The sequence below is a fragment of the Prionailurus bengalensis genome, chromosome E1 (assembly GCF_016509475.1).
Source record: "Prionailurus bengalensis isolate Pbe53 chromosome E1, Fcat_Pben_1.1_paternal_pri, whole genome shotgun sequence".
In the NCBI taxonomy this organism is placed as follows: Eukaryota; Metazoa; Chordata; class Mammalia; order Carnivora; family Felidae; genus Prionailurus; species Prionailurus bengalensis.
Window position 1 is genome coordinate 4579094 of NC_057347.1, and position 16220 is coordinate 4595313.

Consider the following 16220-nt stretch of genomic DNA (forward strand, 5'->3'; position numbering starts at 1 on the left):
GAAAATTCTTCAAGCATTAGGAAGTTGTCAAGTTAAGTGGTAGCAGATGCAAGTATTCAAAAATTCTAATTTTTGCTTGAAAGCTCAAATATGGGACCACCTGGGTGGCTCAGTCGGTTAAGCATCTGACTTCGGCTCAGGTCATGATCTTATAGTTTGTAGGTTCGAGCCCCGCATCGGGCTCTGTGCTGATGTCTCGGAGCCTGGAGCCTGCTTCGGATCCTGTGTCTCCCTCTCTCTCTGCCCCTCCCCCACTCATGCTCTGTCTCTCTCTCTCTCTCAAAAAATAAATAAGCATTAAAAAAAAAAAGAAAGTTCAACTGTATCATTAGTAACAAATACTGTCAGGTGTTTTTCTCGAAATGCTAAGCAGACTTCATTCCTTTCTGAGAACATGTCTGCCAAATATCCAGTTCTGGAAAACCACATTTCTTTCAAGTATTGATGGCACCGTGTGAATATAGTGGCTAGCTCATACTGCAACTCAAGCAACTGTGCATGTGCTTTTCCTGGAGACAACCACCTAACTCTGGTACGTAGCAGGAGTGCCTTCCACAGACTTCCCATTTCATCACAGAGAATATTCTAAATATATGTATGCAAGAATTGAAGGATGCTAAAATTAATAATTTTTGTTGCTGGAAATTGTAAGTAATTTTTAAGTACAACTGGCTTTTATTTTTTAATTTAGTTTTTTAAGAATTTTTAAATGTTTCATTTATTTTTGAGAGAGAGAGGGAGAGAGAGAGAACGTGGGGGAGGGGCAGAGAGCGAGGGAGACAGAGGATCTAAAGAAGGCTCTGTGCTGACAGCAGAGAGCCCAGTGCAGGACTGGAACTCGCAGAACCTCATAAACTGTGAGATCATGACCTGAGCCAAAGTTGGATACTCAGTCGTCCAAGCCACCCAGGTGCCCCCAAAACTGGTTTTTAAAATTAAAAACAATTTTTTTTTTCCAACTAGTCTGGCTTGGTGGCATCCCTTGATTTGTAATAAAGCACCGGAAGTCTTGCCCACCCTTGTTTTGCATCATTAGGTTAACACAGTGAAACAAGGCAAATAGTATCTAGGCATTATTATGAAAATTGTCTGGATCTCCTGTTCCTCCTGAAAAGTTCTTAGGAATCTCTGAAGATCTGCAGGTTACACTTGAGAGTTGTTGGCACAATAAGGGAATCTTGTCAGGTTACAGGTGTATGACCTTACATGATTTAGCATGGGTTAGCATTCAGCATGATACCCAGTGTTGGAAAATGATCTACGTCAATCATTGGCAACAGAATCTCTGTGGCTGAGGCTGGGGAACCTGAATTCTTCCCAAGGGCCTCAAACCCAGCGATGTTTGGGAACTACTAGCTTGAGTCATTATTTTGCTCTCCTGAAACCACTCTTTCCAAAACCATGGCATGGTCCATCGGTCCTGCACAAAATGACCTTAGGCAAATATTTCTTAATTGTAATAATCATGTGTTCGTTAAATCTATTATCGTATCAAAACCTGTCATCAATTGCGAGGTAAATTATTTCATGTTTCAGAAATAAAAAAACGCACCTCACTACAGTCCTCATTTCACTGATTGTAAGATGCTTCTCATGTTCAGGGATAATATTTTGTGAAAAATGTGAAGAAAATTAAAATGGGTCAAACAGGGTGATTGATATGTGCCTCCCATTTAGAGAGTGTGCTGTTCCCGTTGATGCTGGTGATGTGATATAAGGCAGTGTTTTTCTCACACGTTAGTGTGCGGATGAATCCACCTGGGCGTGTTGCTGAAATGCGTGTGTTGATGCAGCAGGTCTGGGGTGGGATCGAAATTCTGAAGATCTAACAAATGTCTCAGCTGGTGGTCCACACTTTCATAGCAAGCATCCAGGGTAGGGTGACTAAAAAAACGAATCGAAGAAGGGGCGCCTGGGTGGCTCAGTGGGTTAAGCATCTGACTTCGGCTCAGGTCATGATCTCAGGGTTCACGAATTCGAATCCTGCGGTGGGGTCTCTGGTGTTGGCGCAGAGCCTGCTTCGGATCCTGTCTCTCTGTCCCTCCCCCGTGCTCTCTCTCTCTCAAAGATAAATAAACATTAAAAAAAATCGAAGAAAAAAAGGGAATCCATGTAAATAAAATCATTAAGGGACTTAACAGTACTGGTGTTAAATGGATATATCACAGAATGTGTGACGGTGGGTAAGAATAGAGCCTGAAGATGGGGACAACCACAATAGCCCACGGACAAACTATTTTTAGGCATCTCAGGGAAACAAGACTTTCCTGTGGGTTTCAAGTCACGATCAGTTTTAAAGTGCAGATTCTTTCCTTTTAGCCACTACTCTAACCGTGACTCGGAACCCAGGATCTCCTAATTTTACTACCTGGATGAGGCACGAGTCGTGTCAGCAACATTCTGGAAAAGGGGTTAGTTATCCCTCCTCCTTGAACACCGTCAGGGACAGCTCTCTTTGTTTTGGACAGTTTTCACGGGCTCAAGATTCTTCGTGCTGGAGACTAAAATCTGTCTTGTTGTAACTGCTGGGCGACCCACCCGCATCCCGGCTCTTGGTAACAACAGGGGGAGTGCGAGCCTTCTGCCCACAAGACAACTCTGAACCCATCTGGCGGCTTCTCTGGTTCTTCTTAGCTTTCTCTTCTCCATGCTGAACGGCCTCCGTCCCACCTTCACCTGCTTCCTCCGTGATGTGCTTCTGACTCTCCTCTACTGTCATGGCGAACCCACTGCTGTTAATCTCTCAAAGTATGACATCCAAACCACATGTCGTCCTCCATCACCTTGTGCCCTCCCCTCTCTTGACCCAGGTGCAACGCCCAAGGTGGCGACTGCCTTTTGGCAGCCCTGTCCCCCTGCTGACTCACCGCTCACTGTCAAGCAAAACCCCCTCAATCCTCTGCGTGCGTGCGGTTGCTAAGTCAGGTCTTCTCGTCATAGTTATGCAACTGTGCTCTGCGACCCAAGGATAAAACCATTCATTCTTGGCTGATCAGCTTTGCCTTGTTAGGTCTGATCCAACTCTCTAGGCGTGACTCATGGTGCTCCTGGACGCTGCCCTCCCCAAGTCCCTCAATTAGCATCTTCTCTGTTTCAAAAACTGGATCTGGGCTTATATGCCCATGCAGCCCTGTCTCTTCATCCCCCAACTCTGTTCCTGTCCTTGGGGGTCTTCTGAGTCAGCCACCCGGGTCCACTTAATCTCCATTGCCACCTTCTGAGTGCCCCACCCCCCTTTATCTGTTCGCCGTCAGGGCACCTGATGTCGCTCTTGAATTTCTTTCATCCCCCTTCAGGCTGGGAGTTCCTCAGCCACCATATCTTGTTGGCAATGGTGGGGTCATGACTCAATTATACTTTGGTGTCCTTGGTCCTAAGTCATCTGGAATTGTCTCTAGTAAATGCAAATCTTGCAGGGAGGTGGGAAGGAAAGGGCTTTTTATTAGTATAGGTTTGAATCGATCTCTGTTCTCTCGGAGGAAAGGCATAGTTGGGTGGATTCAATGATGTAGACTGCTCAAGGAACAGCAAGGTTAGCCTGTGTGTGAAGACTGAATCATGACAGTATGAACGTTGAACGTTACCTTCTGGGCCAACTAACTATATTGACCTGGAGCTTGTGTGTCAAAATTCTGCACTGTATTTTATGCCTATTAGGGTAATGAGCAAATTTGGGGAACTATTCTTCATTTGGTAAAACCTGCATATTTTGAAATCTGCCTTTAGGAATACTTAAGTAATTGGTTTCAGTGTCCTCAATTCCAGCTCCTTATGAGCGCAGTCAGAATGAAAATAGGTAAAACAAAGTTTGCTAATTTCAAATCTGGTTGAAATTGACTCTTACCTTCTTGGTTTCCAAAGTGATGGTCGGTGTCCTTCAGGAGCAATGTGTCTTCTTGGGGGTCGTTTCAGAAACCAAAACCAAACACAAAGAAAAAGTGAACTCTAAATAAATAAATAAATAAATAAATAAATAAATAAATATATAATATATATGTTTATATAACAGTTTAAATAAATATAGAAACTGTGTTTGCTGCAAGTTCTGCTTTTAAAAAGGTACACAGCAGATGTGGGATGGAATTAAATTTGCTACTCCCCCCCCTTTGGTTAAATGATTATTCTTTAAATAATTGGTTAATTACAACATACGGTTTATATTTTTTTAAAAAGTATCTTCTGTGTGTGCAAAGTACCATGTCAGTTCTTTAAGATGAGGTGCAAAGAAGAATAAAGATGGTCTCTGTCCTACGTGAATGCAAAATTTAGTAAGAGTTAAAGAGAAACGATCAAATAAATCGTCAACCAAGGAAAAGTAACATAAACTCTGAAAGAGCCTGATGAAATGCTATGGGGCCTTAGGGAGATGATGCTTCTGGCTGAGAGTAGGGGGCTGTGAGCGGTCAGGAAAAAAAAAAGAAAGGAGGGAGAGGAAATGATCCAAATTTAACCTGGATGCTTAAAGCCAGTAGTTAATTCATTTGGAAATAAGAGAAAGGTGTGAATTGTAGGCAAAGCCTCTTTCAGGCGTGTAGGAAAAACACTCCCTTGAATAGTCTACATTCTCCTAGAGAGGATGAAGGTTAGGGAGGGCAGCTGAAAATTCGTCTAGGACTAAAGCGTCTCCAGTCTAGGAGTTTATAACCTACATGATGATCTCTAGGAGCCGTGAGAGTCTGAATATTTTTGACATCAAATTTAATTTAAGCAAACTTCCCATTTATTCCACAGTACTTCTATGGAACCAGGGGACCTGTCATGAAATACCATTTGGGCAGGAAGAGACATTTCAACACTTGGCTTATTATTATTGTTGCCCTTTCCATCTCTTTCTCTTTTGAGTCTCTGATCATCTCCAGCTATATCCCCTGAAATTCTTACCAAAATTTTCAGGAAAAAATTCAGTGATTACATATTATATTCTGAGTCCTTAGTTTAAAACAAGTAAGACGTGGAGGCAGAATCTGTTTTCTAACACTGGTTCCATCAAGAAGCTCTTGTAATTTCTTTGAACTTTGGTTTCCTTCTGCTAAACGAGACAGATGGACCAGAATAATCTCCAGGATTTCTCTTAGCCCTGTGAATGCATGACAGGAGGTACTCAGGTGGAGACGATGGCCTGGAATCAGAGTCTCCCAAGCCTGGGGCCCCTCTGACGGATGCAGTGTCAGACGTGACCCAGCCCACCGTCCACAAGGCACGCTGTGCAAGACCAGTCTTGGACAGCAGCTAATCATGCCCACGGGGCATCCTAGGATGGATAGAATGCTTGGGAGAGCTTCTTCCTGCAATCATCTCCCAGAAATCCTGACATGGGAAACAATTTTTAAATAACCATAAAAATTTCAAATAATAGTTCAAGGCAATCACAGAAGAGATATCACAAATTAACATGTTTATTTGATAACCGCGTGGTGTAACACGTACCTAAACAATTAGGAGAGAGGCGGAATGATGCGTCATACTCAGTTTTATTCTGCAGGTTACACATCTTTTGGTCTCCTAATTGCTTACAGGCTTGTCTTTTTCCTCCTTGTAAGAGCTTTTTGAAAGGCAATTATCTATCTTCCCGTATTGTCACCTGTCTTACCCTTAACACCAGACCTTACGCTTAGTAGGTCTTCAATAACGACTACCGTGTGGCCGTACCTCCTTGACCTGTAACCTGATGAGGTTTAATCACAGCTACACGGAGCAAACAAGTGGGCATTTGTGAGCACTTACCTTGAGATGCTGCGGCAAAGCAGTTTCGAGAGTGTGGCCCCCCAGCTCTCTTTATACTCCCAAATCTGCCAGCCCAGCACTCCAACTTGGCTATATTTGGGGGATCACCATTTACTTGTGAGATGTAAATGCGTCGTAGCCCTGATCTCTCACTCTTGTTAAATTACTTGGATAAATGACCAGCGGAGGCTGCATAATGCCAAGTCAGCTGCGTAGGGATTTTGACGTTGGACACAGATCTTTGAGACTTAGAGAGTCCTAGGGGCTGAGTGCACTGGGGCAGGGTGTGCTAAGAAGGTCAGTGAAGGGCAGAACCACAGGATGAATTGTCAAGCAATGGGCGATCAATAGCTCGGACGATAAGTCCATCTCAGCTAGCTAGCATTGATATGGAATGGTGCGTGCCTCTTCTCAGAAGTTTCTGGAAAATTTAAGATCAACCATTTAACACATCCAGTGTTATTTATTTATTTATTTATTGTTAAAAAAAAAAAAATCCAGTGATGAAGGAAAGCTTTCTAAAACTTCGTATTATCTTGTGTTATGTAATCCATACCTGGAAGAGGATCTAACTTTTTCTTGCTCACCCAGGCATCTGGGAGGATGATGGAAAGCAGTCATCAGAGTAATTAGTTTTTTGTAGTGGGTTTTTCCCTGTGCTAATTGTTCCTAGATTGTGAAGAATTTTTGTGTTTGTTTTTTAGTTTTTTTTTTTAATTTTAAAAATGTTTTTACTTATTTTTGAAAGAGAGAGAGAGAGAGAGCATGAGCAGGGGAGGAGCAGAGAGAAAGGGAGGAGACACAGAATCTGAAGCAGGCTCCAGGCTCTAAGCTGTCTGCACAGAGCCCGATGTGGGGCTCGAACTCACGAACTGTGAGATCATGACCTGAGCCCAAGTTGGATGCTTAACTGACTGAGCCACCCAGGTGCCCCTTGATTTTTAGTTTTTACACCTTCAACTTCATGGCCAGACTCTCAGGTGTGATTTCCTTAAAAAAAAAATTTTTTTTATTAATGTTTATTTCTGAGAGAGGCAGAGACAGAGAGAGTACAAACGGGAGAGGGGCAAAGAGAGAGGGAGACACAGAATCCGAATCCAAAGCAGGCTCCAGGCTCTGAGCTGTCAGCACAGAGCCTGATGTGGGGCTCGGACTCATGAACCACAAGTTCATGACCTGAGCCGAAGTCGGGCGCTCAACCGACTGAGCCACCCAGGCATCCCAGGTGTGATTTCTTTTTGTGGTTAGTATGCTTGCCTCTACCTGCCTGAGTTTGTTTTTTCTAATCTGGTATAGACCAGGAAGCAGATTACAAAGTTCGAACCATGCTGAAGTTCAGAGTCAGTAAGTTCCACATGAAATTCTGGAGTTCTGATAATACATGGTCTTTGTGACAGCTCTTATGGTTGCTTGGGTTTTCTTTTTCTTTCTTTCTTTCTTTCTTTCTTTCTTTCTTTCTTTCTTTCTTTCTTTCTTGCTAGAACATAAGTGATATTTGAATGTGTAGAAAATTAGAGCCATTGATGGCAACACAGAATGACTTGTTTAAGTCATATATGATCAATGGTGACTCAAGAGTCTCATTCAGTCCTCCAGTGGGTAGTCTGGTACAGGTGGGGCATTGCCACAGGAAAGTTGACGTGTGCGTAGAGGAGGAACAGGAACAGGAACAAGATGACACTGTGAGTAGAGGAGGAACAGACAGGAATAAGACTTCCACGTGGTGTTTTCCAAAGTAGATTTGGCAGAATACTGCTTCTGAGGGAAGCTGCAAAATAAATGGCCCAGTGGTGAACTGGAAGAAAGACAAACACTGTTGCCAGCCATCAGAGATTCACTGAAGATATTAGCACATTAAGGGATCGGAGCCATCTTTTTCAGTAAACAGGAGTAACTTTCATACCTGTGGATCTGATGGTGCAATCCCATCCTAGTCCCTGTTCCAGAAAACAAGAAGGGAACCAGAAGGCTGTAATCCACAAGGAGGTTGTCTCTGTTCCTTAGCAGCATTTGGCCCAGGAGAAAGCCACAGAGAGCCATCAGCCATAAACACAGCTGCTTTCATTCAAGGGACAGCCTTCTGCGTGTAGCAGATGTTGAGTAGACGTTCCAGCGAATAAATGAATCCAGGGGATTCATGGGGAATCTGTGGAGTGGTAGGAAAGACAATGGAATCAGGCTCAGTTTCACTTAATAGTCGTAGTTTACACTTATTAAGAACTTACCGCATGCCAGGCTTTGTCCATATAGGTTCACTGAAGCTTTGTGATAGTTCCTTCTGTGAGGGGAGCACTAATATCTTTCTAGTGACCTTTTTACAGGCAAGGAAATTGGGCCGCTGGCAGTGGAAGTGAACTGCCCCAGGCCATGTGAAGAGTAAGTGGTGGGAACAAGATTCAAACCTTCTCTGACTCGAGAACCTGTGCCTGTAAGCTTTTGCTTCCACAAGCATGTCAGTTTTGGGTGCCTGTTCGGCATGAGGTTCTGTGCTTGCAGTGGGGAGTGGGGATGCAAAACAGGGTCATTGCCTCAAAAGAGCTGATAAAAGACGTGGGGACAGGGCCCCTGGACGGGAAAGGAGAAGCCACTTTTCCAAGGTTCAGCTAAGCGTCCGAATGAGTGGGATGGGCCACGGATTAGATGTATGCACAAGGCATTTGAACCCCCTAAAGCATGTTGTATATGCAAAATCTCATCAGAATTGTTACTGGTGATAGTGATACTGCTTTGGAGGAGAGAGAGATCTGGAAGGAAGTCGGCGGCGGCCGGGGTGGGGGGGGGGGGTTGCTGCAGAGATAATAATGAACTTTTTGTAGTAGTTTCTAGTTCATCTTGCAGTTTCGTATATTATGTTTGATTTTCTCTACCAGCCTGAGGGGTTTATGTTGTTCATATTCATATTATTATTTGTTTAATTTTTTAAACATTTATTTATTTCTGAGAGACAGAGAGACAGAGCACGAGTGGGGGAGGGGCAGAGAGAGAGGGAGACACAGAATCTGAAGCAGGCTCCAGGCTCTGAGCTGTCAGCACAGAGCCCGACGTGGGGCTTGAACCCACAAACCATGAAATCGTGACCTGAGTTGAAGTTGGACACTTAACCTACTGAGCCATGAGCGTCCAAGGCCCAGTGAAGGAGTTGGGACATTGTTCTGAGATCACTGGGGGATCTTTTGATGTTCTGAGCAGCACAGTGAACATATATATGTAAAGATATTTGACGATGCTTCTAGAACTGATGGTAGGATATAATGGAGAGGGGAGAACCCAGGGGAGCCCAGAACCATTTAGCAACTATTTAAAAAACCCTGATGCAAAACTCGCTGAGATGATTACACAGACTCAGAGCCTGCGGGCAGGCAGTTAGAGAGTTAGCATTATCCCCTGGATGGCCCTACAAACTCAGATCTGTGTGAAAACTCTCCACAGCCCCGGAAGGCTGGCCTTCACAATGGTCGTGCCCTGCTGTCTCTGAGTCCATCCTGCAGATCCAAGGAGAAGAAGATTAATGTGGATCAAACGTTTTCCGCCTCACTGTACCATTTAGAGAATGTTTAAACCTTGGAGATGAAAAGACCTCTATGGGCCATACTTACTGTGTTGAGTCCTAACCCCGCATTGTATCAGTACATTAAAATCTACTTGTGTTGAATACAAAAATAATCATGGTGTGAAATAAGGAGGGCCTTGATTAAGTGAGATAGAATGAGATTTAAAAGGAGAGAGAGGGGCGCCTGGGAGGCTCACTTGATTGAGCATCTGACCTCGGCTCCGGTCATGATCTCACGGTTTGTGAGTTTGAGCCACGCATCGGGCTCCGTGCTGACAGCTCAGAGCCTGGAGCCTGCTTCAGATTCTGTGTCTCTGTCTCTTTCTGCCCCTTCCCTGCTCATGCTCTGTCTCTCTCTCTCTCTCTGAAAAGTAAATAAATATTAAAAATAAATAAATAAATAAATAAATAAATAAATAAAAAGAAAGAAAGAAAGAGAAAACCCAAGGGATACCCTGAAGGTAGCATCCATGGGACTTAGATGGCTTCCAGGTTTGACCGCCTTTCATCTAGCCCTCATTTTAGCCTGGGAATCTAGGGGCATGACCCCAGCCCCAAGGAAGTATAGGAGAGAAAGATGAGTTTAGATTTTCAACATACTGAATTTGAGATGACAGGACAGAGGGACGAGTGTTCAAAGTTTAAAGAAGTCAAGGCTGAAGACCGTAGGTCTATGTGGAAGGGGACTTTTTGGGGGGAGGGGAGCTGTCACCTGTATGGGGCAACACTTGAACTCATTAAGGAGGTTAAGCTCTCTCAGAAGAAGGCTGCATGTTTAGGAGGTGAGAGGAGGGAACGCAGAGTGGGGAGGAAAGGTCATTCTGCGGGTGGGCAAATACCTGAGTGAGGTTTCGTTGGAGCCAAAGGGAACCAATGGGTTTGCATTTTACTTCTGCCACTTAGTGACTGTGACAAGTCACATCACCCCTTTTACCAACTGTGCTGTTTTCCCTTCAACTGCAAAAGCATATGGATAATTCTGTTTCTGCCCAAGCAATGTGGACGGTGTGGGGGATCAAACAAAATACCGTCATTTCCATCTTGACCTGGGTGTCTCTGCACGCAGCCTGTTTCTAGCTCATGCCAAACACTATGTTTCCATCTGCGTCATCCTTGATATAGACCACAGCAAATAATCCGTCAGCACCAAAAACCCAAGAGAGCAACATGGACTTTATTAAAGATTTTGTGGGGGGGAGATGTGGAAGAGGGTTATATTACACTCCCTAGAGTTAAGTATTCAAAGTGTGCATCAGAAATGTCAGGTCTACAAACTCCATTTTCCTTCGCAAGGATGCTGGTGGTTTATTTCCTTTCCTCCCCGGGGTGTCTCCCCCAACTCTTACTGGTACTCAGCTCTGTTATGGGAGCCCTTCAGCTCTGCCATTCCTATTCAGCTGATTACTCAACAAAATAAAAGTCCTCAAGTAAAGAAGACTACTTTTGGCTTTAGTAAGTGGGGTGACCGCCTATTTTTATACTCATATGCCCTTTTGGGGGGGTCTCATCTTTATCCCATTGCTACCGCCCGCCATAGTCCATAGCTCACACAACCACACCATCATCCCATCTCTCCCAGACCTGAGAGGAGATCTGTGAACAAGGGCTTTCTCCATTCTTGTGACAAAATCGTTTTGTGAACTCGAAAGCAAAGGGAACTTTATTATTAGAGTCAGAACAAGTCAAGGGCGGTGATATTTTCAAGAGAGAGGGTCTAATGGAGACCACTATAGAGACGCCAGAGAAAAAGAAGACTGAAAAGGGCATTGCATTGGTCAGGGAGGTGATCTTGACATTAATGTCAGCAGGATGGTGGGGGTGGAAGCTTTGATGGCAAAGGATTAAGGAGTGAGCAGGTGTCAAGGAGGAGGGAAACGTTTTCCTGATTTTCCTAGGAGCAAATCTCTCCACCAATCACTATGCAAGATGCATTCAGAGGAAGCACAGATTTGGATGGTGCAAGAAAGAGAGAGGCAGTAGCAGGGCCAAATAGAGAGGACTAGGAAATAAGTGTGACCAAGGTCATTCCTCAGAGGGCTACTTGAGAAGAAAGGGCAATTAATTGTGCTGGTAGCGGGATCATACCTTACCCCTCACAGCCATGTAAGAGCTTATGTAACAGTTGAAATTTCAGCAAGCAGCAGGAAGTTCCCTAGCCAGGGACAGAAATTTCTGGGTGAAAGTCATAGGACAGGTACATCACTGAGTGACACTAATTCATATTTGCATTGCCTAATTAAAGATTTGGGTGAGAATATTAGATCCCAGAACCAGAGTTTGGGGGGGAGGGCGCTGGAATATTATCTAATCTAATTCTGACCGTACAGAATCAGAAATTGAGGTTCCAGACAAATTACCTAATTAATGCTACAGGTGGAAACAGACTCCCTTCCTGTTCTACTTTCAAACCCAAGAGACCTAACTCAGAACTTGTTCAAATGCAACATATACCCTTCTTCACTGCTGGCATTCATACATAGGAATTTTGCAAAGCACAGTTGATAGGGGATTATCAAAAGAATCATTTAAATAGATTCTCCTTAAATCTCAATGAGGAGATAGATCGATCAGCTTTACACATGGGAAAACTGAGGCCTGGCAAGGTTCAGCGGCTAGTCATACAGCTAGTAAGTGGCAGAGGGGCATTAGAACAAACATCTTTGACTCCAAGTCTGGTTTGTGTTTTTGCTCAAGGCAGCTGCTTTTGGCTTTGCAAGATCCTGTAAGACACTAATGCTCTCAGAATTATACACGCTTCTCAGAATTACACACAAACCAGGCAACCCTCTCTGAAACAACATGGGAGAGATTGTGTGGATGGTCTGGGAACACTGTGTTCAAAGAAGAAATCCTACTGGCCAGGTCTGCTCTGTAAACTGGAGACTTCCCTGCTTGGCCTCATAATCCGGACTGATACCCTGCCAGCAGTAGGGTCTCCTGTCATTTGCGTGTCATTTTTGTCTGTTAGTTGTGGTTTGGTTACTTTGGTTGCTTAAAGCCCCATTAGAACTAGGAACAGTATGACCGATTACTTTTAATTACTACTGTTGGGGGGCGCCTGGGTGGCTCAGTCAGTTGAGTGTCCGACTTTGGCTCAGATCATGATCTCATGGTTCGTGAGTTTGAGCCCCACATCAGGCTCTGTGCTGATAACTCAGAGCCTGGAGCCTGCTTCGGATTCTGTGTCTCTGTCTCTCTCTGCCCCCCACTCCCTGCTTGTGCTCGGTCTCTGTCTCTCTCTCTCTCTCTCTCTGTCAAAAGTAAATACACATTAAAAAAAATTTTTTTTAATTACTACTGTTGGGATCTTAAATGATGTATTCTAAAATACGTGTATTCTTTGCCAGACATAGCCAAAATGTATATTTATGTTGTTAAGATCTGCATGCAATGTAGTAATTAAGAATGGACCTTGAGAGTCACAATGCTGAGGTTCAGATCCTGATTTCATAATTTAAACTGAATTTGGGGCAAGTTATTTAACTTTTCTGAGCTTGTTTCTTTATCTATAAAATGGGGATAATAACAAAACCTAACTCATGGGGTTCTTATGATGATTACGTTAATGAATGCATGGCAGGGTATTATTTGGAAGTGATTCCATAGTTTGGGAAAGGGAAGAGTAGGCAGGGCCATGTCAGCAGGACAGCCTGAGATTTAGAAACCAGCAGCTTTCTCTAGAGCTTTCTCTGTCAGTGCCAGGGGGCTCTGGAAGCCAGGACAATGCCATCTTTGTTGTTATTTCCTGTCTCTTATGTTGCTGTTTGGTGAAGCTCACCAGATGACCACACCCTGACCATTGTCCATCCAGTGCTCCCACCCTACCCGATGCATTTAGCCAATTTCCTGTTCAGATGGCGAAGAACACTCTTAAGTCAACAGCACCCTTCCTCCCCCAAACACACACTCATACACACAACAATAAGAAAAAACATGCAAGATGGAGCCTGGATACTGGAAAGCAGCATGACCAACTATCCTAGTTTGTGTGGGATTGAAGAAGTTCCTGAGACTTTCAGTTTTAAGGTCAGTATAGTCCTGGGTAAATCCAGATAAGTTCATCACCCTACCTGAAAGGTTGTTGGGGGGTATGATGGCCAAGCCCTCGAACCTGGCTGAGATGGGGCTACCTAGAACCAGCTTGCGATCTCCCACCATGCCAGGATGGTGACGGAACTCATACCTGGAATTGCTAATTTTGAGGCTGTCATGCACAGAACCAGCAACATAGTGAGCATACACTCATTCAATCGTTTATTCAACAAACATTCATTGAGCACCTACTATGCGCTGGATTTTAAGTGCTGGAGAACAAAATAGGCAAATTCTCGGGATGCCTGCGTGGCTCAGTCGGTTAAGTGTCCAACTTCAGCTCAGGTCACGATCTCACAGTTTGTGAGTTCCAGCCCCGCATCAGTCTCTGTGCTGACAGCTCAAAGCCTAGAGCCTGCTGGGATTGTGTCTCCCTCTTTCTCTATCCCTCTCCAGCTCGTACTCTCTCTCTGTGTCTCTCAAAAATTAATAAACATTAAAAATTTTTTTTTTAAATAGGCAAAGTCTCTGCCTTCCTGGAAATTCTTTTCCAGTGTGTATGCATTATTGTCTAGGGACAGACAATAAACAAACACCTGATGTCAATTAGTGATAAATGCTCCGAAGGAAAGGCAAAGCAGGATCAGGAAACAGTGGTTGTGTGGTGTCTAAACCGATAAATCAGGGAAAGTTTCTCTGAAGAGGTGATCTTTGAATAGACATGAAGTGAAGGAGCAAGCCATTAGAAGGCCCTGGGAGGTGAGTGTGCCTGCACAGGAAGGGAAAAAAGGCCAGTAGGGCAGGGGCAAAGGGAGCCAGGGAAATAGTAGCAGGGAATGAAGTGGCACAGGTGGCCAGGGGCCAAATGGTTTGGAGCCTTGCAAACTAAGGTAAGGACTTCGGGTTTTAAATGTCAGCTGTCAATATAATGGCAGCTTTGTTCTTTTTTATTGCATGCTAAGTATGGGCCCTAGCAGCAGCTCTGCTTCATTCAGTCCAACGGAAAGAATTTGGCTCCTGAAGATACTGTTCCGGCCATTGAGGATAAAAAGCTGGTTCTCCGTGTATATTCCAGTTGGGGTTTGGAGAGGGAGAAGTGGGTCACAGCTCTGAAAATGCGGGAAAACTCACCTGCCCTGCGTGGGCTTCGGGGGACGCACCGTGAAACTCCTGGAAATAAACAGTTTGAATTTCCCAGAGAGGGGAGGGGCCACTTCCGGTGTGCCCCAGGGCATCATGGGAGGAGTCGGGTGGAGGGAAGAAAAGGCCGGAAGTGGCCCGCCGCCATTGTTCGGACCGAGCTGAGGCGAGGGCGCGGCGTTGCCGGTGAGTGCGCGTGTGGGGTTTGTGAGGGAAGAGCGCCTCGCGCGTCCTCAGGACCTATTCGCGCTGGCGATGACAGAGAATAGCCGCACGAGGCCGGGTGGTGGCGCGGGGATGAAACTGGGCTTGGGGCGCGAACTTGAAGGCGGGGCCGTTAGAACCTTCTGGAAAATTCTTGAGTCCCCCCCCAACATTGCGCAGGGCGCAGGGTTCAGTCGAATATACCTGTCATGCACGTCATGCCCCCTCCGGTTTGCGTTGCGCGCCGTGGGATTCAGCGGCATCGTTTTCCAGAATCCCGAGGAGGAGGACTGTGTTGCCCAAAAGGCACCACCTTTCCCGCCCACGCTCGTCACGCGGGTGTGTCACGCTGTGAGCCCTTGTCCTTTGAACGTCTGACTCTAGTAGCTCCGTTTCCCCGGAGCGAGGCGTGAACCCCGGTTTCTGGGTGAACCCGTGAAGGTCAGGCCGCCGTGGGCCGAGAAGAGCCCTGCGTTGGGCGCTGTCCCCAAGGGGACTGTTTTTCTCCTTGGACACCGCGCGGGCTCTGTTTTCCCTTGTGGGCTCCGGAAGCGGCCTCTTGGTGGCCCTCGGGGGCAGGAGGGAGGAATCAGGCTGGTAAATCCCATCCCTTAAGCAGAGGTTCTTTCCATCTGCCCACAGCCGAGTCCTCGGCTTCCCACTTCGGAAAAAATGTGACCGATGAGGTCCGCCGTGAAGGTGGCCGGGGACACTGGTATGTGTGACATGTGCCCGGGCCTCTGCCACGGCCAGGAGGCCGAGTTTACCGTTTGCGCCCTGACAGCTGCGGTGTCAGCCCTGGAATGTTAATCCGGCCCGAAAGCTTGTGTGACAGGGAGCAGCTCCGAGCAGCTGTGCTAACGGTCTCATCCGTCACATGACCCCGTCCTCTTCACCTTGCTGTTGTCCGTTGTGGCCTCGTCTTGGCTGAGAAGTGGGTAGGAAATCTCCTTAAGGAGCAGGTGTTATTTACTCACTTATTTAAAAAAAAATGTGAGCCTTTAAAAAAAAAAATTCCGAAAGTAGTGTTTGCATTCTAGAAAGACTGAGAAATATAATCAAACACGGAAGGGGAATTTTAAATCACTCCTAAAATTTTGGGGGCGCCTGGGTGGCTCAGTCGGTTAAGCGTCTGACGTCGGCTCAGGTCACGATGTCACGGTGGGTGGGTTCGAGCCCCCGCGTGGGGCTCTGTGCTGACAGCTCAGAGCCTGGAGGCCGCTTCGGATTCCGTGTCTCCCTCTCTGTCTCTCTGTCTCTGCCCCTCCCCCACTCATGCTCTGTCTCTTTCTCTCAAAAATGAATTCGCATCCAAAAAAAATTAAAATTTTAGCATAGGGCTGGTTTATCTAAAATTTGGCCTAAATCCTTTTACACTTTCCCCCCCTGTTTGTAAACATCTGCACATTTTTTTTTTTTTTTAAAGTAGGTTTCTGCCCAGTGCAGGGGCCCAATGTGGAGCTTGAACTCACCACCCTGAGGTCAAGACCTGAGCTGAGATCGTGAGTCTGAGGCTTATCCACCCAGGCACGCCCACATACACAATATTTTTAAGCACATGCACAACTGG

The 16220-nt window shown here is 45.5% G+C and overlaps 1 protein-coding gene across 2 annotated transcripts in view; it reads right to left on the bottom strand.

Annotated features, from left to right (window-relative positions):
* Positions 1-135: 135 nt before the first annotated feature.
* LOC122484961 (myosin-4) overlaps positions 136-16220 on the bottom strand; it is a 91058-nt gene continuing 74973 nt past the window's right edge. For both annotated transcript variants that reach the window (XM_043583132.1, XM_043583130.1), the window contains exons 42-43: positions 1386-1389; positions 136-148 (exon numbers count right to left, since the gene is read on the bottom strand). In XM_043583132.1, the coding sequence (XP_043439067.1) occupies position 148; positions 1386-1389 (5 nt within the window). In that variant the 3' untranslated portion in view covers positions 136-147. The remainder of the gene's footprint in view (positions 149-1385; positions 1390-16220) is intronic.